Below are 24,844 nucleotides of genomic sequence, written 5' to 3'. Positions count from 1 at the left end.
CGAGGCGTAAACACCCAGCAACGTGACCGGAACTGGCGAACGAGCAGGAGGATGGTGGGGGGGCGGGAGAGATAAGGGGGGAAGGGAGGGACCTGGGACGAGCGGGGAGGGGCCGTGGGCGGGGCGGGGGGAGGGGAGCCTGGCGGCTCGCGATCGGGGGAGGGGGAACCCGGGGAGCCCTAAGAGCTGGGGGAGCCGGGCCTAAGGACCCCGGAGGGCAGCCGAACTCGCGGAGCTGGCTTTGGTTGGCAGCTGGAAGGGGAACCCGGGAAACCCTCCGGCGACTTGGCGAGCGAGGGCGCGGCAACCCATCAGCACCGCGGACAGCGCCCAGGCTCACAGGCCGCGATCCGCTCCGCCCCTCTGCTGCCCTCGGCTAGCAAGTAGAGGCCATGCCGGCCCCAGCCGAGGGAAGGGCTGGGGTGCGGGTGAGCTGACCACGGGTCTAGAAATCTGCCCAGTTTTTTTGGCGGCAGGAGAGCTGCCCAGACCTCTCATAGCTTTGTGACCTTGGGTGAGCCACATCATCTCTCTGGGTCCTAGTTGATAAGATATCCCCTTTCCCCTCTATGTGAGGGTTTCAAGAGTCAAGGGAAGGTCCTTTATAAACTCTTGTACAGAACAGGTGCAAGACATTGGTGTTGATCCGTCTTTGCTGCACATGGGAGGTTTCTGGAGTCCCACTGTTTGGCTTATAATTCTAACTCCACCAATATCTTCCTCCTTCCTGGGCTTTGATGTCCTTATCTGTTAAATGGGGATAATGATGACTATGTAGCTCGTAAGATCTTTGAGTTTTGTGAGGATTAAATGAATTAATACATGTAAAATGTAAAGGATAGTGCTGAATGCTCATTAGGCATTGGTGCTCATTGATGGATGATGGCAAAGGACTAGGTTCATTGTGTGAGTGGCAGGTGGCTCAGAGATCCCTTTGGGTAACTCATTTCCATCCCTGCCTTGAGAGATTGGAGGAAGGGACTGAACCGATTCAGACCAAAGAACTAACCTGGCCTTTCTCACTCTATTGCCAAACAAATACTCCCTGACTGTTCCTCCTGAGCCAAATTTCCAGAGAAGTTTTTTACTTTTGTCTCTAGAACTGCTATATCTCTAGAACCTTGAGGAGGGTTCCAGCAACTCATTGGCCACAAGAGCATCCTGCATTCTCATGGATCCCTCTCCTCCTGTCCTCACCAATTAATTTCCAAGGCTTAACTGGGTTTAGGTCTCAATGAGTAAAAGTTTCACCAGCTCCTGGCAGACTCTACACTTCAAAGAGTTAAAGGGATAACTATCTTAAGTGGCCTAACAGGCAGTGGGGTTTGTATTTTGCTAAGGCTTCTCAAATCCCACCCTGTAGGAAGTAACTGCCTTGTGGGTGGCTCCTCTTTATTTTGTGTGAGAAAATTCCTGGGAAAGGAGCAGAAAGGCCAACCTAATTCTGCTCCTTATTTATTTATTTATTTATTTTACTGGCCTTCCCAGAGGGTACAACTCCTTCCTGGACTGTGCAACTCCCTGGCCCTGTGTGTTTGAGTGTTTCCAGCAGAAGTATGGGTTCTGATGAACCATCTATATTCTCTTAATTTTATGAGTTATCAGTAAGAATGAAAAAAGGTATGTTTTGTGGTATGAAGGATCCTGAAAACCTAAGTTCTGACTCCAGCTCTATTTCTAGGCAAGTCTTAGTGTCTCTGAGTTCTAGTTCCACCTAAGTAAAGTGGGAAGCACAACATCTAGTCTGTCAACAGGATCCTTGTAAGCCTGTCATGAGGTACAAGTGAAGTGTGTGTGCGTGTGTGTGAAGTGCATGTGGATAGGATTGTTATAACCAAGTCCCAAATATTTTTCTCCTTGTCTGGTATCAAAATGAATCCTGAAACTCTGACTTTTCACCAGCTAAAGCAAACAGTCCCAGACACCTGTCTGAGAGATGGCCCTGCTTGCTCACCAGGGGATCCCACTGTGCTTCTTGCAAAATCCTGTACTTGACCAAGTTTCTGGCTGGACATAAAAGACCTCTGAGGCTGCCCTCAGAAATCTGCAACATATTTGGGTGGAAAAAATCTATATGTGAAATAAAAATGACATATATAAGGTACCCAAGGAACATCTGAAAGTTACAGCCAGCAGAGTTGAGAGATCACCATGTGAAGGCAGAGCAGGGGCTTGGACTTGGAGGTCAGGGGAGTTAGGGATGTGTCTTTGGAAGAGTTTTAGAAATTAGTGAGTTGTGCTGGGCATGGTGGTGCACACCTATAATTCCAGTGACTTGGGAGGCTGAAGCAGTAAGATTGCAAATTCTAGGCCACCTTGGGCAACTTAGCAAGACTCTATCCAAAAATAAAAACTAAAAAAAAAAAAAAAGGGCTGAGATGTAGCTCAGTGGTAAAGTACCCCTGGGTTTGATCCCCAGTGCTAGGGGGAAAAAAGAGAAAGAAATTAGTCAGTAAATATATAAAATAATATTGAGCAAAGTTGATTGAATGCAATGTACCTGAGATTATGGGAGAGCCAGAAACATATCATGAAATGGGACATTAGAGATAATGTTGACAATAATAATAAAAAAATTTAAAGCATTTTGTGTGTGCCAAATCACTCATAAATGCCCTTTAAAAATCTTTCTTTTTCTATTTTCAAAATTAAGCTTATAAGAATGTAAAAGGAAAAGTATATGGAATGTGTACATCTTGCCTAAGAAACATTATTTTGAGTCAAGTGCTTTACCCATGCAGTCTCTCTCTTTTGTGTGTGTGTGGGGGAGGGAGGGGTTGCTGGGTATTGAACTCAGGGGCACTCGACCACAATCCCTAGCCCTATTTTGTATCTTATTTAGAAACAGGGTTTCACTGAGTTGCTTAGGGCCTTGCTTTTGTTGAGGCTGGCTTTGAATTCGCTCTCCTCCTGCCTCAGCCTCCTGAGTTGCTAGGATTACAGGCATGTACCACTGTGCCCAGCTACACATTCAGCCTCATTTAAACTGCTGAGAATTTCTATTGGAAAGGTTTATTTCCATTGCAAGTGGATAAAATGAGATTCAAGAGAGGTTACATGTAGCACCAAATATCTGGGGAGCAATAGAGCCACAATTCAAACCCTTACCCAGCTGGGCATGGTGGCATATACCTGTAATATCAGTGGCTTGGGAGGCTGAGGCAGGAAGATTGCAAGATCAAAGCCAATCTCAGCAATTTAGTGAGGCCCTAAGCAATTTAGGAAGACCCCATCTCAAAATAATAATGATAAAAAAAGGGCTGGGGATGTAAGCGCCCCTGGGTTTAATCTCTGGTACCAAAAAGCAAAACAAAACAAACCCTTACCCAGCCTAGGCCAGAGGTTAGCTTGTAACTATAGTATCATCAAGTCTCTCAGAGAGATGAATCTAGTTGTGGCCAACAGCACCCACAGAGGTCATGAGCTTTAAAGGAAATAGAGGGCCAAAGTGTGTAAGGACTTGAAAGCATCACAGTTCTGATTTGCAGGGTCTTTGTGCAATCCTACATTTACCACTGGTGTGGCAACAGGAAATGAAGTATGTGTGTGTACTAGGCCATAACTGGGCCTCAAAGTTCCCACATGCTCCCGCTCTTGACTACCTAGGGCAGAGGACTCAGGCGCTCAACTGACAGGTATCAATTAACAGATCCTAAGAAGTTCTGCTGTCTGTGCTGAAATTCCTCCATTACAGATCATTGTCCATGATCTTGGGCAACTGGTTCCCTAACTTTGGTGATCTGGTGTAACTTTAGTCCCTTTGGATGGGAGGTTGATCGCCTGGGTGGAATTGGTTCTAGGAAGACCTTTTTGGGCAGTGTGCTAGCTTTGTTACATATTATGGCACATATTTTGCCATATACCCAATTCTCTTTAATATTATCATTTGTTAGACTAGTATATATTTTTTTTATATTTTAGTTTTCGGCGGACACAACATCTTTTGTTTGTATGTGGTGCTGAGGATCGAATCCGGGCCGCACGCATGCCAGGCGAGCGCGCTACCGCTTGAGCCACATCCCCAGCCCTGTTAGACTAGTATTAAAATAAAACTCATAAATATTGGGACATTCAGTTACAAAAAATGTACATGTAATCCCATTGCCCTAATGCAGCTATTGTTATTTTTGTGTATTATTTTTCTAGTGTTTTCATGCACATGATGATTTACCTAGTTTCCATGTCAAATTACGTGACTTTTTTTTTCACCCACATTGCATCATAACTTCCCCCCATGTTTCTATATAGTCTTTATGATTCCTGTATTATCTTAAAAAGTTGGCTGTTTGTGTTGTTGTCTTTTTATTAAAAATATTTATTTTTTTGTAGTTGGACACAATAACCTTTAACTAATTAATCAATCAATTAATTAATTAATTTATATGTGGTGTTGAGCATTGAACCCAGGGCCTTGCAAGTGCAAGGCAAGCGCTCTACCGCTGAGCCATAACCCCAGCCTCTGTGTTGTTGTCTTTTATTTTCTTGAATACACTATTATTTTGTAAAATTATTTTTAAATTTCTTTCTCCTCCTCCTCCTCCTTTCTTTTTGATAGTGGGCCACATGCCAAGGTCTTTTTCTTTCTTTCTTCTTCTTCTTTCTTTCTTTCTTTTTTGTATTTTATTAGAGACAGGGTCTCACTGAGTTGCTTAGGGCCTCCCTAAGTTGCTGGGGCTGGCTTTGAAACCCTGATCCTCAGCCTCCTCAGCTGCTGGGTTCACAGGAGTTACCATCCTGCCCAGCCAGTCTTTTATTTTTATTTTTTTTCTGAGACAGGGTCTTCCTAAATTGCCTGAGGCTGCCCTTGAATTTGCAATCCTTCTGCTTCAGAATCCCCCTGTAGCTGAGATTACAGGTAGGCTGCCTCTGCATCCAATTTTAATCTTGTTTTTATTGAACACTTGGGTGAGCACCTATGGATACAATGACAAAAGTCAGTAGCAGCTGGATTCCCCTGAAAATGTTAACAGGGTTCCAGAGCATGAGTCTACAGTCTGCAAGGAAAGTAAGTTCCTAGGATCTCACATTAGGAGCTAGAATTGTTCCTTTTTTGGAATTTTTTCTCCTGCAAACGATGTGGGTTGTCTTGATAGGAGAGGCAAGTGAATTAGGAGGGCACCTTGCAAAGTGCAGACAACCTCTAAATTTATAAACATTTCTGATTTATCTTCTTCACGCCAGGCTTGAGATGCATGCATGCCTCCGCGATATCGGTGGCCAGGCTGGTTTCTTCTCCCCTCCAGGAAAGAAGAGATTCTGAGGTGGATGGGAGGTTGACCGCCTGCGTGGAGTTCTAGGAAGACCTTTGGGCAGTGTGCTAGGCGAATGCTATATTCTTTTAATTACTGTCATTTTACAAATCTTTGTTTGTAGGTCACATCGGCTTGTTTTAGGCATTTAGTTTAATTTTTATGCATTATTTTCTGGGTAGGTATTATAACTGTTACAAGGGAAGGTGGCACAGAAGAATTGAATGAGCCGCTTCCTCACTCAGCAAAATTTCCTTAGTAGGACTTAAGAGAGTCTGACTCTTTGCCTAGTGCTCCACAGAAACCCTGCTGTTCTGCGTGGCTGGACCAGCCGGGACAGGGAGAAGGATGCGAAGGGGACAGGCTCGGTCCCGCGCGCTGCTGCGGAGGAGTGCAGTGGCCCAGACCCGGTCCGCTCGGGGGGGCGGGGCGGCCGCTGCCGCACAGGATGAGCGCCGCACGCTCCGCACAGCCCGCTCTCCGGCCCAGTAGCCTCGCGCCCGCCCCGCCCGGCCCCGCGCCGCACCCAGCCTCAGCGAGCGCGCCCTCAGTACTGGCCCTGCGGCAGCCGGAGCCAGCCTCCGCCGTGAGGCCCACGGCGGGCAGGGAGCGGCCAGTTGGGCGAGGCATGCGGGCCGCCGGGCTCCGGGGGAGAAGCGCTGGCAGCTGGTGCGCTGGTGAGTGGGCAGCGGAAGGCCGTGGGGCCTGGTGCGGACGCTAACTCGTGAGCCCTAAGCCCGAGCCCGGCCTGCCCGGGAAGGAGCCAGGGCGCTGGCCCAAAGTTTCTTCCCGAGTGAGAAGATGCCGGGCGGGGTTGACCGAGAGGGTTGGGCTACCTGATCAAACACCGGGGTCCCCACACTGGGTCTTTAAGGTTGTCCAGAGACATAAGCGCTGGGACCCAGGACCCTATTCATGACGTCAGGCTTCGGAGGACCTGGTTTCTTCTTCCACAGAGGGCGGGCTCCCTCCTCTCCTGTCACCCCACTTTAGCTTTTCCATTTGTGCAATGGAGGAGGGTCCCCGTCTATCTCCTTTCCGTCTGCTACTTAGAGTAGGGTCATGAACCTGGGCCCCTAACAGGGCACAACCCTAGAGCCCCCACCCATTGTGCTCGAAGAGATACCCAGCTCACCTCCATAGGAACCTCTGGGGGTGCGCACTTTGAGGGTGTGGGCTTCAGAGAAGGGAACCTAGGAAGTAGGAGAAGGGGAAGGCATCCTTGAGTAGGTGGGTAGTTGCCCCTTCCCCCCACCGCAGTCCTGCCCAGGCTCGGAAATCAGAGCTTGTCGGTGTCAGGTTACGGGATTGCGGGCTTGAGAGGATTTTCAGATGCTTACAGCCAAGTCACCTGCGCTGGGTCCCTAGAACCTATGTCCTTCTTGTGCAAGTGTCCGAATATTCAGGGCTCCTAGATTGCAGGGCAGCATGTGGAGCCCACCGTGGCCCTGGGAAGACTCCAAGATCTAAAAGAGAATGTCTGTCTGGGACCCTACCCCATCCCAAATCATCCGGCCCACACCAGAGACAGGGGACCTCCTTGAAGTAGCATTTCTGAACACATTTTGCCTCTAGCTGAATTACAAATAACAATACTAATATCTTCAATAATAGCAACATGGGCTTCCTGAGAACCTCTGTGGCTCTGCAGTCATCAGGATTCAGAGTAATTCAGGATTATTCTTCACAGTAATACCCAGAGGAAGATATTAACACCCCCCACTTTTCAGATGATGAAATTGAGAGTCAAAGAGGGAAAATGATTTTTCAAGGTCACACAGCAAACACTTTCACAGAATCAGGGTTTGAACCTGGGTATTGTTTCTGGAGCTTAACTCTTCCTATTTTGCTTCTTGTTTCCTGGATTGTCCCACAACCCCAGCCTGGCCACACACTCAAGTTCACATTGTTGGAGGATCCCAGCATGTCAGAGCAGGAGGGATAAATGTGTTCTCAAGTTTATTATTTAGCAGCAGAATCAGTCTTCAAATGAAACTCTAGTGTATAAATCATATAAAAGTAGAATTAATCTGTTTGAAGAATGGAGACCAAACAGTTACTTAGTGCCCCCTTCCTCAAAAGGAGGCACCACCCAGGATCCCAAGATTTTCCAGATCAGTTCTCTCTCTTCATTGTTAAAGGTCTAGTGCATGGTTACCTGCTCTGACTCACCTCATCTCAGTCCTACCCCTTGCTTCTGGCAGTCTGGTTGGGTGGGATCTTGGGTTGGACCTGAAGACCCAAGAATCTTTCTTAGTGCCCAAACTGGGTTTGTCATCCTGACACTCAGGTAAAAGCCCATCTTCTGAGAAGGTCCTGTGAATGTGATCTGAGCGCCCGGGAGGCTTGGCAGGGAATACTTTTGAGGGCAAAATACCCATATAAACCTATGCCAGCGTCCCTGGTTCCTGGACTTCACATGGAGTCAGTTTTCTTTCCCCTTAGATGAGTCAGGATTCTTTCACTTACAATTGTAGAAAATCAGCTCAAACCATTTTGAAAAAAAAAAAAAAAGGGAACTTATTGGCTCACAAAGGAAAATTCCAGGAATTTTTCAGGGACAACAGGATTCAGGTGCCCAAATAGTGCTCTGCTCTCTTTATCACTCTGCTTTCTCCTGTTCTCTGTTTTATTTCTTGTGGAAACAGGGTGGCCGTCAGCAGCCATATGCGGCCTTCTAAAGAGAGCTTTCATTTCTCAAAGATTAACCACTGGATGGCATCTCATTGGACTGACCTGGGTCACATACTTTTTTTTTTTTTTTAAATTGGGGATTGAACCCAGGGGTATTCTACCATAGAACTACTTGCCCAGCCCTTTATAAATTTTAAATTTAATTTTTTTTTTTTAATTTTTAAAATTTTGAGGTGGGTTCTTGCTCAGTTGCCCGGGATGTTCTCCAGCTTGTGATCCTCCTGCCTCAGACTCCCAAATAGTTGGGATTACAGGTGTTCACCACTTTCCTGGACTTTTTTTTTTTTGGCACCAGGGATTACACTCAGGGGTATTCAGCCACTGAGCCACATCCCCAGCCCTATTTTGTGTTTTATTTAGAGACAGGGCCTCACTGAGTTGCTTAGCACCTTGCAGTTGCTGAGGCTGGCTTTGAACTCGTGATTCTCCTGTCTCAGCCTCCCAAGCCACTGGAATTATAGGCGTGTGCCATCACACCTGGCACTTTCCAGGACTTTTAGAGTATTTCAAATATAGCCATGTGCTGCTTACTAACAGGGAAATACATGGTTAGATAATTTGTCATCATCTGCACCTTTTAGAATGTACTTACATAAATCCAGAGGGTATAGTCTACTACATACCTAGGCTATATGGTATAATATGTATGTGTGTGTGGTATAGCTTATTGCTCCTATGGCCATGACAAAAATCAACAACAACAACACAAGATTAAATCAAGCATAAGAGACAAGGTATAACTCAATGCAGTGTGACATATGCCTATAATCCCAGCAACTCTGGAGGCTGAGGAAGGAGAATCACAAGTTTAAGGCCAGCCTCAGCGACTTAGTCCCTAAGTAACTTAGTGAGACCCTGTCTCCAGACAAAAAATAAAAAGGGCTAGGGATGTGGCTCAGTGATTAAGCGCCCCTGGGTTCAATGTAGCTGAGTGTGGTAGTACACACCTATAATCCTAGCATCTTGGGAGGCCAAAGCAGGAGGATCCCAAGTTTGAGGCCATCCTGGGTAATTTAGCTAGGCCCTCCATGTATTAAAAAAAGAAAGAAAGAAAGACTGGGGACGTAGCTCAGTGGGAGAGCACTCCTGGGTTCAATCCCCAGTAATGTACCCCCTGCCCCCCAAAAAAGAAAGAGAGAGGAAAGGAGAGGCAAGGTAAACACTTGATGTATGAGGCTGCTGCTGCTAGCATTATACAGTAAAAAAATATATATATATATGTATATATATATATATATATATATTTTTTTTTTTTTTCAGTACTGGAGATTAAACCCATGGCCTTGTGCATACTAGACAAGTGTCATGTACTCCAACACTGAGCTACATCCTAAACCCCATGTTTTTTTTTTTTTTTTTTTAACTAGGGATGGAACCCAGGGTGCTTTATCACTGAACTACATTCCCAGTCCTTTTTATTTTTTATTTTGAGGCAGAGTCCCTCTAAGTTGCTCAGACTGGCCTCGAACTTGTGATCTTCCTGCCTCAGCCTCATGAGCTGTTGGCATTATAGGTTATGTGCCACTGCCCCTATCTACCTCTTCTTTTGATGGCATCATCTTCTTTTATGCTTGGTTTAATATTGTGTTGTTTTATTCATCATGACCCTAGGAGCCACAGGCTGTACCACACACATGCATGTGTATGTATATATCCCGTAGCCTACGTACGTAGTATGTAGTAGTCTCTACCCTCTGGGTTTGTGTAAGTACAGTGAACATTTTTAAAAATACATAATTTCCTTTTCTTTCTTTCTTTTTTTATTTATATATTTATTTATTTTGAGATGGAGTCTCACTCTGTTGCCCATGTTGGCCTCAAACTCCTGGACTCAGTGATCCTCCTGCCTCATTCTTCTGAGTAGCTAGGACTACAGGTGTGTGTCCCACTCCAGGCTTCATCTTTTCTTGGTGGTGTCCTTGGAAGCACACAACTTTTAAATTTTGATGATGCCCGGTTTATTGATTTTTTCTTTTGCTTTTGTATCACATCTAAAAAATTATTGCCTAATCCAAGGTCATGAAGATTTACCGCTGTTTTCTTCTAAGAGTTTTATAGTATCAACTCTTACATTTAAGACTTTGATCTGTTTGAATTAAATTTTGTGTAGGATGTGTGAGAGGGGCCCAAGTTCAGCTTTTGTATGTGGGTATCCCAATGGCCCAGAATCATTTATTGAAAAGTCTATTTTTTTCCCCCTTCTGAATTATCTTGGTACTCTTGTTGGAAATCAATTGACTGTAAGTTTATTTAAATACTCTCAAATTCAATTCCATTGATGTAGACATCTATCCTTACTCCTGTACCTCATTTTATTGATTAAGGTATTCAAACTTGGGGCTGGGGTTGTGGCTCAGCGGTTCAGCGCTCACCTGACAAGTGCAAGACCCTGGGTTTGAGTCTCACCACCACATAAAAATAAATAAGTGAAATAAAGGTATTATGTCCAGCTACAACTAAAAAATAAATATTTTTTTTAAAAAAGGTATACTGACTTGAAATTGGGATGGGTGAATTCTCCAACTTTGTTCTCCTTGCTCATAGATATTTATCTTAAAGTTTGCATTATAATCCCAAAACACTTTGTTATGTTGTTCCAGCTTTACCTATTGGGAATACTTTCGGTTGGTTACTGTTTTCTTTTAATATACACCTATCATTCTTGTCTTTTTGTTTTGGGCATTTCCTTACTTTTTTTTTAAATGATAAAATAGTAGGATTTATTTAAATAAGAGAAAAAGAGAGCTCCCACAAGGCAAGAGGAGACTTGAAAGGCATTTCCTGACTTTTTGACACTATCATATGCTCCGGGCTCCTCTTGTGTATTTCCTGCCCCAATTGCAGAACCAACCATTTCTTCAAAGAGCCTTTTTACATTGTCGAATGATATGAGAAACTAAGATTTGAATGCTATTTATGATCAGTCCTTTGGGTTTTTTTATATTTATGTTTTAGTTGTAGTTGGAACCAACACCTTTATTTCACTTGTTTATTTTTTTTATGTGATGCTGAGGATAGAACCCAGGGTCTTGCATGTGCGAGGCGAGCACTCTACCGCTGAGCCACAACCCCAAGCCCCAGTCCTTTGGTTTTTATGTTGCAAGTATCTTCTCCAAATTTGTCAACACACACATGCATACACTGTGCACGGGTGTGTGTGTTATTTATACTGTATTTAAAATCTGGAAAGATAATACTTCTGCAGAGATGGGGTGGAAGGGGACATTCCAAGGCAGAGAAGAAACATCCTTGCTGAAAAGTGAAGGATGTGTTTGGAAAAATGAGAGCTCATGGGATTGGATGGGAGATTTAGACCTATGGAAGAGATGGGTATGAAATAGAACTGGAGAGAGCAGAGTTAGGTGGCATAGTGTTTGAATACCAACCAAAGAGTTTAGATTTAATTTGAGCAATATGAGTCACTGAATGTTCTTTAGCATTGAATTTTTTTTTCTTCGTGGTGCTGGGATTGAACCCAAGGCCTTTAACATGCTAGGCAAGTGCTCTACCACTCAGCTGCTACCCTAACCATGAATGTTCTTGACAAACCCTCATCAATGTGGTTGTGGGTAACAAGGAGCTTTCTCACTTTTACTAGGTACCTGACTCTCCTATTTGATAGACTATTGACTTCAATCTGGGAGTGCTAGTGCCTGCAATCCTAGTGATTTGAGAGGTTGAGGTGGTAGGATTGCTAGTTTGAGAAATTTAGCTGTCTCAAAATAAAAGTAAAAAGGGGCTGGAGATGTTGTTTAGTGGTAGAGCACCTGAGTTCAATCCCCAATCCCCAGTGCCAAAAGAAAAGAAAAAAAACAGGCAAGAAAAGTATTGACTTCAAGTTCACTGTATAAATTTGAATTACTTTGTTTATAAGTGAAAGAAACATGCATTCAAACTGGCTAAAGCAACAAACAAACAAATCAAAACCCCAAATCAATACGTATTGGTTCCTTTTACTGAACGGCCCTAAGAGTAATGATTTCAGGCATGGCCCAATCCAGAAACTGTCTTCCAGGCTCTACATCTTTTGGCTTGGCACCATCTCCTAAATAACTCCTTGAAAGAACATCGGGGAAGTTCTTCGGGACACTGTTCAGAATTTTCAAGGTATAGCTCAGTGGGACTGTGGGAACCTTGGCTATCTGCTGCTTTTATTGTGTACCTTTTGGATAAGTCTTTTTTGGTGTTTGGAAATTGCACTCTGAAAAGAGCACTAACCTGAGAGTAAGAATCCTGACTCTGTCACTTAAGGGTTTACAATCTGGGTCAAATTACTTCCCCACTTGGGGAAGTCTCAGTTTCCTCATCTGTTGAAGGGAGCATTATGTCTTTCTGATTTCCCACAGTGTTCACCCAAATAAACAGGTATGGCCTGTAAAGTGCCCGACCCTGTTCTCTTTTGGTGAAGGGCTGCATTCTCCAGGAGGTGCCACCTCACCCTACAATCTGGGGCCTGTGTATTTGAGCAGCTCCTACCCTTCTCTTTCCCTTCTCATTCCTGTCAGATCTCTCTGACTATGCCAGGTATGGTAGTCTGTTTAGGCTGCTCGAACAAAATACCATAGACTGGGTGGCTTATAAAGAATAGATATGGGGCTGGGATTGTGGCTCAGAGGTAGAGTGCTCGCCTAGCATGCGTGAGGCACTGGGTTTGATCCTCAGCACCACATAAATATAAAATAAAGACATTGTGTCCACCTATAACTAAAAAAATATTTAAAAAAGAATAGATATGTATTTCTTACAGTTTGAGAGGCTGGGAAGTCCAAGATCAAGATGGTTGCAGATTCATTGTCTTGTAGAGGTCCATGTCCTGGTTCATAAATGGTGTTTTCTTTCTGGGTCCTTCTTTGGTGGAAGGTGCTAGCTAACCCTCTATGATCCCATTCCCTGTGATTTCCACCTCCCATAAGGTTCACCTCCTAATACCATCTTGGGGTTAGTATTTCAAGATATGAAGGGGAGGTGGAGGGATGCACAAATATTGAGACTATATCCCTGGTTCTCTTGATTTTCATTCTTTTGGGGGATAATCTGAGAAATCAGTTCTTGCTAAAGTTTTAATGCTGAAAAAGCTTAAAAGTTTGGCCCTATGCAGCATTTAGTTTCCCTCAGTGTACTGTTCAGTGGAATTTCAGATACCCAGCAGCTTAATAGGAAAGATATTTGGGGATGAGTGGTTTGTTTTCCCTTATATTCAGTGCATTCCAATTCAACAAGCACATTTACTAAGTTAGTAAGTTGGATTCATGAATGGAGATCATTGGTGGCAGAGCATTCCCAAGGATGTAATGAGTTGATCTCTGTTGCTGTTGTGATTTTTACAGCAGGCTGGCTCGAAGGGCTGTGTGAGGACGTTGCAGGGATTTCAGAGCTGGATCAGACCTGCTTTTTGCACTCTAGCGAGGAGACAGACGAGCACATAAATAACTCATGAACAGCCAGCAGAGGGATTGCAATGCTGTGATCAAGGCTGAGCAAAGCATCCCAGGAACCTTAGCGCTGACTTAGATTCTGGCTGGGAGACAGGACAGATTTTGAGGCAGTGTGGTTTGGGAAAGTGGAGCAGAATGGGCAGGTCTGGGTTCAGCAGGGTGGGTTCATCTGGGGACACAGCCTGAGCCAAAGTTCTGAGGTAAGAGAGGCCAGGGTATGTTTGAGAGAGATAAATGGAGCAGGAATGCAGGGGTCTGTGTGTGAATGAGGAGGAGGCAGCATGTAGTGGAAAGAAAGGCTGGAATGGAACCAAGAGAGAAAGAACTGGCCATCTAAGGTGAGCAGCATGGATGCCATTTTGTATAAATTGGGAAGCCACTGAACTTTTGGGCCAGGGGAGGAGCTGATAAGATTTGTGTTGGAAAGTGGAGGCTGGCACAGAGGAGGGAGAGGATGGTAGAGCTGGAGGGATTGATTAGAAGGAAACTGGATGCCATAGGAGTTCAAGGTGCAAGGAAGGCCTGGCCTCTCCTGTTTCCTCAAGTGCAACTTCGGACAAATGCACTTCTTCCCCTGAGCCTTTCCTTCCTCATCTCTAAAATGGGGTTGGTCAGTTCCACAGGGTTTGATGTGAGGCTTACAGGAGATAGTGTAGGGGGTGGCTTTGTCATGGGTGAAGCATGGAAGGCATATGCCTGGAAGAGACCAAGGATGAAAGGATGGGAAGATGACAGCAATGAACATGTGGCAAGGGATTCCTATGCATTATCTCGATTATTCCTATGCATTATTCCATCCTGGCGACAACCCTTCAAGTGTTATTATTACTCTTACAGATGGGGAAAAGCCCTCACTCACAGCTGGAATCCAGGTTGGGGTATCTGCAAAACCAGGTAGCCACTTTGTTAAGTGAGGACAGTCTCTTCCACCAACATCTGAAAGATGGGGTGCAGGGAGAAGGGAAGGAAAGGTGGCTGAGTTTGGGGCGGAGCAAGGAGGTAGATGGGGGTGGCACTGTGGCTGAGGTTGTGTTCTGGACCAGGACTGAGTGTTGGGTGAGGAGAAGGTTGGAGTAGGGACCCCCTGTTCCTTCAGCCTGAGGGACTATGTATGCCTGGTTGGGTCAAGCGCAGCCTTGTACATGGTCTGTCTGCCCAGAAGTGGCTCTTTGCCCACTCTGGGACTCCCATCCTCATCTATAAAATAAAGTTGTTGGGGGGCTGGGGATGTGGCTCAAGCAGTAGCATGCTCACCTGGCATGCGCAGGACTCTGGGTTCGATCCTCAGCACCATATAAATAAAAATAAAAATAAAATAAAGATGTTGTGTCCACCGAAAACTAAAAAAATAAAAATTAAAAAATTCTCTCTCTCTCTCTCTCTCTCTCTCTCTCTCTCTCTTTCTCTCTCTAAAAAAAAATAATAAAGTTGTTGGATCAGATGGATGACCTCCTGGCATTTTTCTGCTCTAACAATCTATGACTTTGTGATCAGTAGAGGTCTTAAATTTTTTTCCACTTTTTTTACAAAAAGCATACTATAATCACCTGGTTCATATTCAAAAGGGACCAAATCAGGTACAGTGCTCCCCAGCCACTCACTCCCCTCCATGGATGCAACCTAGAACACCAGTTGGTTAGCACAATCTATTTCCCCACAGAAATGGCAAGAGCATGTCACTCAGGGCTGAATCTGCAGAGGCCAAGGTCGGGGAAGATAGGGAAACATTATGGGGGACAGAATGGGATTGATCAGAGTAGGCTTCCTGGAGGAAGGAAGTCTTCAAACAAGGTTTTACAGGTGGACAGCTGTCTTAGGGGTGAGAGCAAGTCATAGAGAAAGGTCATGTCCCAAACAGAGGTCACAAGCTTCCTTCCCAAAGCTGTCACTGTCTGGCATGAATGGCATTGCATCCAGCCATCTGCACCAACTAGGACCTGAAGAACAACCTTACTGCCTTATCTTCCCTCCATTCATATCCACCCTAGTACCAGGTCCTGCCACGTTTCCTCCTTAGCTTACTCACAAGTCCTCCCATTTCTCTCCATCTCCAGCATTGTCCTTTCTGAGCCATTCCACATGGACTCTGTTGAGAACATCTAACTGGCTGCTTGCCATTCCCATCAAGGCTGGATGACCTTCCTGAAATGCCCATAAGATGATATGGAGAACAGTGAAAAGAGACAGGCTGGGGCCAGGCACTCTGGTCTGGGAGAACACTGGGGCAACTGAACCCCTGCTCTCCAATACCCCTGCCTTTTTTCAGATCCTCAAAGGCACATGCTGCCTCCTGACTCTGGGGTTTTGCTTAGGTGGGCTCCTCTGCTGGAGCACTTCTCCCCTGACTCTTTCTCCTAGGAAATCCTTGTTAAAGATTGACTCTGTGCCCACCGACCCCGCCAAATTCATCGGTTGAGATCCCAACCCTCAACGTGATGGTGTTGGGAGGCGGGGGCCTTTAGGAAGTGATTAGATCCTGAGAGTGGTCTCTGGTGAATGGGATTTATGCCTTTATAAGAAGTGACAGGAGAGACAGGAGTTCTCTCGCCATGAGGATACAATGAGAAAATGGCCTTCTGCAAACTAGGAAGAGGGCTGTCTCCAGACACTGACACCTTGATCTTGCACTTCTCACCTCCAGAACTTTGAGAAATAAATTTCTGTTTTTTAGGCTACCCAGTCCTCAGTATTCTGTTTTAGCAGGGTGAACTGACCAAGACAGGCCTTTTCCTTTAGAACTCAGTTCTGCCTGATTCCCCAGCGAGGACTGCTGGGAAATTCCCTCCCTCAGCATATAGTCTGTGTCCCACTGGGCAATACAGCAGCTGCACCATTTTTTTTTTTCATAGCACTTTACCCAGTTTGTAATTATACACACACACCTCTTTTGGGACAGGCAATAGCTCTCCTGTATGAGAAGTTACATTGTTAAAAGATCACTTTCCCATGCCTGCAGCTACCCTGTTTTCTCATCCTCCCACCCAGGAAATGACTTTTATTACCTTTTATGTCTCCAGAGTTTATATATGTAAAGATAAGCAAGCATGATTTCCTACTTTATTCCCTCCCCTCTTCCTTTTAACATCAGTTATACATACTGCTCTGCCATTGATTTTTTTCTCCTAATGATGTAGTTTGGAGGTCCTGGTATGATAGTGCACAGGAACACCCTCATTTAAAACATTTCTTATAGCTGCACATAGTTTTACTGCATAGATTAACCATGATTTATTTAACCGGTCCCCAACTGATGGGTGCTTGGGTCAACCCTAGTTTTTTTCTGTTAAAAACAATCCCACAGATAACCTGGTCCACATGCCAGAATCGGAAGATGGATTCTCCAAAGGGAGCTTCACTGGATTAAAAGGGAAATAATGCATTGATAATGCAGACAGATGTTAGGTCCTCCAGAGAAGTTGTGCGAATTGACACTCCTACTGGGAATGTAGGAGAGTGCCTGTCATAATGATGTATCTATTTCTGTGATTATTGGATGGTTTCTCTGCACAGAGGACTATAAGCCCCAGGAGGGCAAGGTCTGGGTCTGTTTTGCTTATCAGAGTGGGTGCTCAATAAATGCTAAATTAATGAATGGATTCATGATTCTATCAGAGAGGTTGGCCAGGAGTCAGGGAATAAAAGAAAAGAGAGGCCACCTTCCCTTTGTGTTTACTTTGCTCAGTCCAGCTTCCCTGATCCTTCTGGAGAGCAGCCAGGACCTTGTGAGGGAGTCTTGAGATCTGGAAGACCTGACCATTGCTGATTCCTGAGCCCCACTCCAGGGCTACCCTTCTCCCTTTGTGGGATGAAGTCTAGGGTCTTGGTCTTAGAATCTGAACCCTCATCTGATGCTGGAATCTCCTGCCTGCTCTCTTGTTTACATACCTCTAGTGACAGGGAACTTACCCCTCCAAGTGACCCAACTTCAGCAACAGCTTTTGGATAGCTTTTCAGATCAGCAGTGGGGAGGAGTATTTGGAGACAGGTACCTGTTGGCTTTCCTTCTCCAGCAAGCAGGGCTGACTCCCCAAAGAACTCTGCAGAATCCTGCCCACCTCCTCACTATTTTGTGTCTTGTTTACAGGTACGTGCAGGAAGGGCGGTTTCGAATTGAGGAAAGGACACTGACAGCCTTCCAGTGGCTCTATAGCCCACAGCAGCACCGCATCCTCAGCCGTGCCGACCTTGAGTCTCCCTCCAGGTAAAGGAACTTCTGCCCTTCTCTTCATTCAATGACCTAGGTCTAGCCCCCATTCTACCCCAGCTGGTGTTTATGCAGCCAGCTAACACTGGTCCTTAAATCTACAGTGGTAAACTTTGCCCTTAGTGATGGAGAGGCTTCCAAAGGTCCAGGGTGCTGGTCTAACCACTAAGTGATTAGAGGCAACTTACTGCCTCTGATTTCTATTCTGTAAAGTGGGAGATCATGAGTCTCCAGTGAATGGTGCCTCCAGAGATTTCTCATGCCTGTGGATCAGTTGGACCCTTTTTTTTTTTTTTTTTGGTAGGGGGTATCAGGGATTGAACTCAGGGGCACTTGACCACTGAGCCACATTTCCAGCCTTTTTAAATTTTTTTTTTTTTTTTTAAATTTAGAGACATAGTCTCACTGAGTTGCTTAGTGCCTTGCTTTTGCTGAGGCTGGCTTTGAACTCGTGATCCTCCTGCTTCAGCTTCCCAAGCCACTGGGATTACAGGCATGCACTATCGCGCCTGGCTGGACCCTCTTTAAGAGAAAGGGTAGTTGGCAAATTTGCTGGGTAGCCCTCAATTTGACCTTGGTAAATCCAGTCCTGCTTTTCTTGCATGCCTTCTCCTTTTTGCCAGAGAATCCAGCTGGGATCTTGAGTCTTGGTGGAGGGCTGGGAGGTGAGGGCCTTTCCCTACTCAGATTCTAGCTTCCAGGCCCCCGCTCACTTTTCTTCTACCACTGTGGACAGGTGTGACCAGTGTTAGCAGTCTTGACAGAAGTTTCTCTTCCAGGAATGGTTGAACAAAAAAATGAAAGGAAGGGATGTGACTTAGAGGCCACATGCTCTTATGGCAGCTTCCCAAACTGAACCCAGGAATAAGGTTTAGCAGTGGTGAGAGATGTCATCTCTCCTACCATCTGTCAGGAGTCTTTTATAACAAAGCACAGTGCATCTACTCTCTCTTGTCTCATTGACAGTTTCAGAAGATTCTGGAAGCAGTAAGGTAGGTGGCCACCCTGGACCTGGTTCTGACCAGTGAGGAAGAATTAGTCAAATGAAGATGCAGAAGTGACAGGAACTCTGGAAGAGGTGACTCAGGCCACCTCAGAATTTTTGTTATTTATAGAAGTCCCCTGGACTCCAGAGAGCAGATTTCAAATACTGTAAAGACAGGAAAAAACCCAAAAGCTTGAGGCAAGAGTATTGGGAAATATACAAAAATAAAATTCCAAGTGTACAGTTGTGACTGCTTGCAGGGAAGGAGAAAGAGGCTAGTGTAGCTGCCTGGGAGCACTCTTGGAGAGATGTGGACATGATTGGTGTGCAATTTGATTTAGTTTCAGGCAACCTGCAAAGCCTTTCTGCATGCTGATTGCCATCTGACTTGAGGCATGCCGATTGCCATCTGACTTCCCTTCAAAGCTCTAGTGACTGTGCAACTATCTTATTTGTCCATTTATTCATTGTCTGTGTCCCCCGCTGGATTGTAAGCTCTCTGGGGCAGGGACTTTTCTATCTTGTTCTTCCTTGTGCTCTAGCACAGTGTGTGGCCCAAGGAAGGAGCTCATTAAGTAGTTACTGAATGACCTACACACAGACAGAATGTTGGCTTTGAACTTGAAGGAAGGCTGGTAGGAGGTAAGGTGGGCTCTTTAAAACTGCCCAAGGTGATAGTAAGGGACAAGGAGGAGGGTGGGACTGGCTGCCCATGAAGGCAGTCTGAGGCTAACTGAGCTGCTGTGTTTTATGAACCAGAGAACAGTCAGAAAACAGGCTGGAATCATTTGAAATAATTTCAAATTGCATTCTTGGGAAGGCTGCATCCCTGGGGACAGGATGAGGTGTCCGCTCAGTGACAGTACTTATTTTTTGATAAAATTTTGTGATTTTTAAAAATGCTTATTATGTGTCATGTTGTAAATTCTTTGCAGGAATAAGTTGTTTTAATCTTTATAGCAATACTACCATCTGGGTACTATTGTTCTCCCTATTTTTCTGATGATGAAAGTGAGAAACAGGTTAAGTGACAGCTAGTAAGCAGCAGTGCTTGCAACCCCTACACATGCTGGCTTGGAGCATAAACTGTGTGCCTGAAGGTAGGAGATGGAGAAGATAATTTCTGTCTCCACGAAGGAGAAGGTGCCATCCAAAAACCATGAATAAGAGGGCTGAGTATCATTTCTGATCAAGTTTCAGAGCCTATTATTAAGAGATGGTTTGAGCCAGGCACAGTTGTGCACACCAGTAATCCTAGTGGTTCAGGAGGCTGAGGCAGGAGGATCACCAGTTCAAAGCCAGCCTCAGTAACTTAGTGAGGCCTTAAGCAACTTAGTGAGACCCTGTCTCAAAATAAAATATAAGAAAGGTCTGGGGATGTGGCCCAGTGGTTAAGTGTCCCTGGGTTCAACCCCTGGTACCAAAACATAAAATAAAATAAAATAAAGAGATGGTTTGGGAATACTTAGGGAAGAGGTGGATGATCATTAGCATCATGTGAATTCCCTGAGAATCTACCCTGCTGGGGAAGCTTATGTGCTTTTCTGATTAATTTTCTAGACTTGAAATTGGATTGGGTGTGGTGCAGCAGGAGATAGTGGTTATGAGTTTCTGCAAAAAAATTTGTTCTTTTATTCCTGTCAAAGCACTGCAGGTGACACAGAGGAATGTGGGCTGGGGGATGGCACGGCTGAGGAGGTTGATGAGTGGGCAGCTAAATCCTGCTCAGTGTGTTTATCAGTGCTTGAGGAAGGCTGTGTACGGCCTGCTAGTGATATTGTTGATGGCTGGAAACTGAGCAGCATACCAAGGCAAGATGGCAGGATTGGGACCCCAGATACCCTAGAAGCTGGATTTGGGGTTCAAGTCTAGTACTGTAGGTTCCCCTTATTTGTGGTGTCACTTTCCACAGTTTTAGTTACTCACAGCTAAACAGTCTGAAAATATTAAATGGAAAATTCCAGAAGCAATCAATTCATAAATTTTAAATTGTGTGCTATTCTGAGTAGCCTGATGAATTGTCACCTCATTCTACTCTGCCCCACTTGGGATGTGAATCATCTCTTGTCTAGTGTATCCACAATGTATACGCTACCTGCCTATTTGTAACTATTTTGGTTATCTGATCAACTGTCTCACTATTTCAGTGCTTGTGTTTAGGTAATCCTTATTTTACTTAATAATAGCTTGAAAGTGCCAAAGTAGTGATGTTGGCAATTTGGATATGACAAAGTGAAGCCTTAATGTGCTTCCTTTAAGTGAAAAGATAAAAGTTACCAACGTCATCGTTGTTATGTATATACAGATGCTCCTCAACCCATGATGGGGTTAATCCAAATAAACTCATCATTAGTTGAAAATGCATTTAATGCACCTAACCTACTAAATATCATAGCTTACTTATCTCAAAATACTTATATCTGCTGGGGTTGGTGGCACACACCTGTAATCCCAGTGACTCTGGAGGCTGAGGCAGGAGGATCCCAAGTTTGAGGCCAGCTTCAGCAATTTAGCAGGGCCCAAAGCAACTGAGTGAGTCACTGTCTCAAAAAAAGAAAGGGCTGGGGATGAGGCTCAGTAGTAAAGTGCCTCTTGGTTCAATCTCTAGTAACAAAACAAAACAAAACAACTTATATTTTCCTACAGTTGGACAAAGTCCTCTGATACAAAGCCTATAAAATGTTGACTATCTTATGTAATTTATGAATGCCTATATTAAAAAATGCTAGCAGGGATTGGGTTGTGGTTCAGTGGTAGAGAGCTTGCCTAGCATGTGTGAGGCACTGAGTTTGATTCTCAGCATCACATATAAATAAAAAAAAATGTCTATTGACAACTAAAATATATTTAAAAATGCTAGCAACACTGTACACTGTATGTATCATTTGTTTATCCTTGTGATTGTGTAGCCCCCTGGGAGTTATGTTTCACTGCTACTGTCCAGATTCTCAAGAGTGTATCTTATGGAATATTGCCAATTTGGGGAAAAAAATCAAAATTCAGAAATCAGTTTAGTGTCTACTGAATGTTTATCCTTTTCATGTTCTCCTAACCTAATATTGACAACTTGTAAGTGGATCCATCATTAATTCAGGTACTGTCTTTACAGGACAAACCATAGCATCTATAGGGTTTGCTAACATACCTGGTTTTAGGAATCCACTGGGCGTGGGTGCCTTGAAACATACCACCAAGGATAAAGGGGACTACTGTAGATACACCTTAACAGAGATAAAAAGAAATCAAAGTTGGCCTCTAATCTAGTCTGCATCTAGGCAGAAGTGCTAGAGAATCAGAGTTGTCTGAGGAGTTCTGATTGAGTAGAAGCTTGGGTATGGCCCTATGTTGTAGGGGCTTACCAAAGAAAACACTGGAATCTTGGGGTTGAAGTGCTCAGGGCAGAGTCCAGAGTGAGGAAGGAAAGGTCCTGCTCTTCTGAGGCTCAGAAGACTAAGAACTCCTTATCCCTATTGTATTATTATTATTATTATTTTTGGTGAGCAGTGATTGAGCACCTTTCCTCTGTTAGACCCAGTGCCTGGAGCTTAGAATGGCTGGGCACTTTGCATTTCAAGAATGGTTGCTGAAAGAACTCAGCTTGTGGGCTGACCATTCCTCCCTCCCTCCTTTCTTTCCCGCCCCCACCCCACATTCTTCTCTGCCTCACTTCCTTCTGCAACTGTCCATTGTAATCCTGATCTGGGTCGGGCCTTGAGGTTATATGATCCTCAAAACAGACAAGGGTACTGCCTGTATGGGACATATTCCAGTGGGAGACAGATCACCAACATGTAAACATGAAAACAAGAGAGATGACCAGATTCTCATCATTCCCAAGAGGATCAGATTGCTCAAAAAAAAAAAAAACAAAAAAAAAAAAAAAAAACAAAAAAAAAACTAAAACAGAGCATCAAGATAAGGAGTGACCAGTGGGTGTGTGGGGACTTTGGAAGAGGAGGAAGGCTTCTCTCGGAAAGTGACATGTGAGCTGAGTCCTAGAGGGCAGCCATATGGAGAAGGTGCTGGTGAGAAGTGCAAATAGGGCTGGAGGAGCACAGGATGTGGGGTGGAAAGGTATCTCAGCAGTGGGGATAGCAAGCGCAAGACCCTAGGTATATTCTAGAGGCAGAAAGTCACTGTGGTCAGCGTAAAGTGAGGTCATGACCAGCAGACTGAAGTAAGGAAGATTTCCCTTCAATCAAAGGAAGGCCTTTCCAATGTTTACAGCTGCATAAGGACCGTGTGCTGTCCCCTGAAGGAGTGAGGTGCTCAATTACTAGAGGTGTGCAAGTCATGGAGGATGCCCACCGCGGGGAGTTACTGTGGAAGAGACCTAAGCATCCCAAGGTTGGCTAGAGGACCCTTCGTCTCTTCAACCCCTTCAAGTTCAGGAGCATCTTTGGTTTGGCAGAAGCTGGGCAGGTGTCTGTGGAGTGAATGAATGAGAGCTTCAGGCTGCCAGGTCCACAGCAGGGGTAAACTTCAGGGGTTCTGGCAGTTCTTGAGCCCCCCTTCCCCACTTCCAAGTTCCTATAGCTCTATATCCCCAGGAGGGGTTCCCAGGAGAGCCCCAGAGTGTCTTCCTCAATAGACCCGGAACTCTGCACCTCTGATTCCCACCGTCCAGCGCCCCATCCTCCAGCAACCTCTGTGGGCAGGTGGGCTTCTTTTTCCTTCTCTTCCCTAGGCCCCCTGGGCGCGCCTGCCCCGCCCCACGCCTTTGTTCCTGAGGAGCTGCCTCGGGTAGTCCCCTGGTGGCGGAGACAGCAGCGTCCCCATGGCGCGCGCGGGGCTCAGGACCCACTGCACCCCGACCCTATGCCCTCGCCGCCTCCGGCGCCCGCCTCCCTGCCCCTCTCCAGTAGCAGCCCGGCAGCCACGCTGGGAAAGCTGGAGTGGGCACCACCCGGACCAGGGCGCGGATCCGGGCGGTGTTGCCTCGAGGACCTGGAGCCCGAAATAGGCACGGGCAGCGGCGGCAGCGGGAGGACCCTGGGGTCCCACCAGAGCAGACAGTGGATGCGAGTGCGCGACTCCGGAAGCTGGGGACGCGCCCGCCAGGTGTGCNGCAGCTTTGTGCGTTTCCAGCCGCCGGCCGGGTGTGCGCGTGTGCGCGCCGCGGTGACGGTGCACGGCGAGCTGGGCGGGCTGCGAGGGAACCCCGGCGCCGAGAAGGAGGGGGCTTGGGTCCGGATGGAGAGGGCTAGACGCGCCGTTCTCTGCGCGCTGGCTGGGTGAGCAGCCAGGACTGACTGTTGACATTCCGTCCACGTCGGGGAGCGAGGTCAGTGGCTTCCGGGCTGGGGTGTAATTCCATAGTCAGCCTGGATCTGGACGAGAGTCCTGGGTGTGATCAAGCGTGGAATAGGAGTGTACGCTGTGAGTGTGGATGCGTGTATTGCAAAGCAATATCCAGCACGTATGGCCGGTGTGAGCTCTGTGTTGTGATCCCAAAGAGCAATTCAGTGTATGGGGTTATGTTTGGGAGGTGGGGTGACTGTCCTCAGAAATCCCTGCCGGGTGGGGCACCCCACATACATCAATGCAGAGGGGTGTGTGTGCGTGAGTGAGATGTTGGTTAGCCCGCGTCAGAGTCTGGCTAGAGAAGCTGACCGAGATGGAGGTCAGACGTGGGTGTTTACAGGTGGCGGTAGAAGGAAAAAAGCCAGGAACCCCAGGAAGACTGGAAAGGGTACCAGCCACAGCCCATCCTCACTCCAACCTGTGCCTGTTGCAGGGAAGGCAACTAGGATGGGGGTTGCTGGCTGAGAGGCCTTCATGGACCTTTGGGGCAAGGCCAGTCTCCAGCCTGATGCTCATATTCAGAGGTCTTGTATGGGTGGGTGTGGTGGGTGCCATCCTGGATGGGGGTCCAGGGCAGGTGTTTAGGGGACTTTGGGAGTCTGTGTAGACTCCACTTTGACTTTACCACCACTGGATGCTATGTGTCTGGATCTGGGAGCTGATTGAGGGATACCTTTCTTTCCTCTATAGCTCCCCTTTCACCCTTCTTAACAAACCTGAAGGACATTTACATGCAAGTGGGATTTGGGCTCTGAATTCGGGGATCTGCTTCTGATAGTGAGCCCCAATGGAGCAGCCTCCATGGAGAATATTAGGGTTGTCCTGGGTCAAGCATCAGAGTTCTTGGTTTCTTTTCATGCCTTGTAACCCTAAAGCTCTTCCTTGAACCCCACAGGCCTCAGTTTCCCATGGAGAGAGAGGAGGCTCTGCTCTCTCGCCCTCCTGTTCTTTCTGCTGTGCATGAGGGGGGAGT

The 24,844-nt window shown here is 45.9% G+C and overlaps 1 protein-coding gene across 4 annotated transcripts in view; it reads left to right on the top strand.

Moving 5' to 3' along the window:
* Positions 1–5,894: 5,894 nt before the first annotated feature.
* The window catches only part of Rap1gap2 (RAP1 GTPase activating protein 2), a 222,343-nt gene continuing 203,393 nt past the window's right edge, over positions 5,895–24,844 (top strand). Inside the window, exons 1-2 of one of the 4 annotated variants that reach the window (XM_048792832.1) lie at positions 5,895–5,926; positions 17,463–17,579. Coding sequence is in view for 1 of the 4 variants with exons in the window: in XM_048792815.1 (XP_048648772.1) it covers positions 23,386–23,628 (243 nt within the window). In the remaining 3 variants the exon portion in view is untranslated. Of the gene's footprint in view, positions 5,927–17,462; positions 17,580–23,370; positions 23,629–23,700; positions 23,852–24,844 lie in introns of those variants that run through there. The other 3 variants (XM_048792815.1, XM_048792854.1, XM_048792825.1) reach the window with 3 other exon arrangements.

This window comes from Marmota marmota, unplaced genomic scaffold (genome assembly GCF_001458135.2).
Source record: "Marmota marmota marmota unplaced genomic scaffold, marMar, whole genome shotgun sequence".
Classification (NCBI taxonomy): domain Eukaryota; kingdom Metazoa; phylum Chordata; class Mammalia; order Rodentia; family Sciuridae; genus Marmota; species Marmota marmota.
Note: the sequence above shows the minus strand (reverse complement) of the source record. Positions and strands in the feature narration are given on the sequence as shown.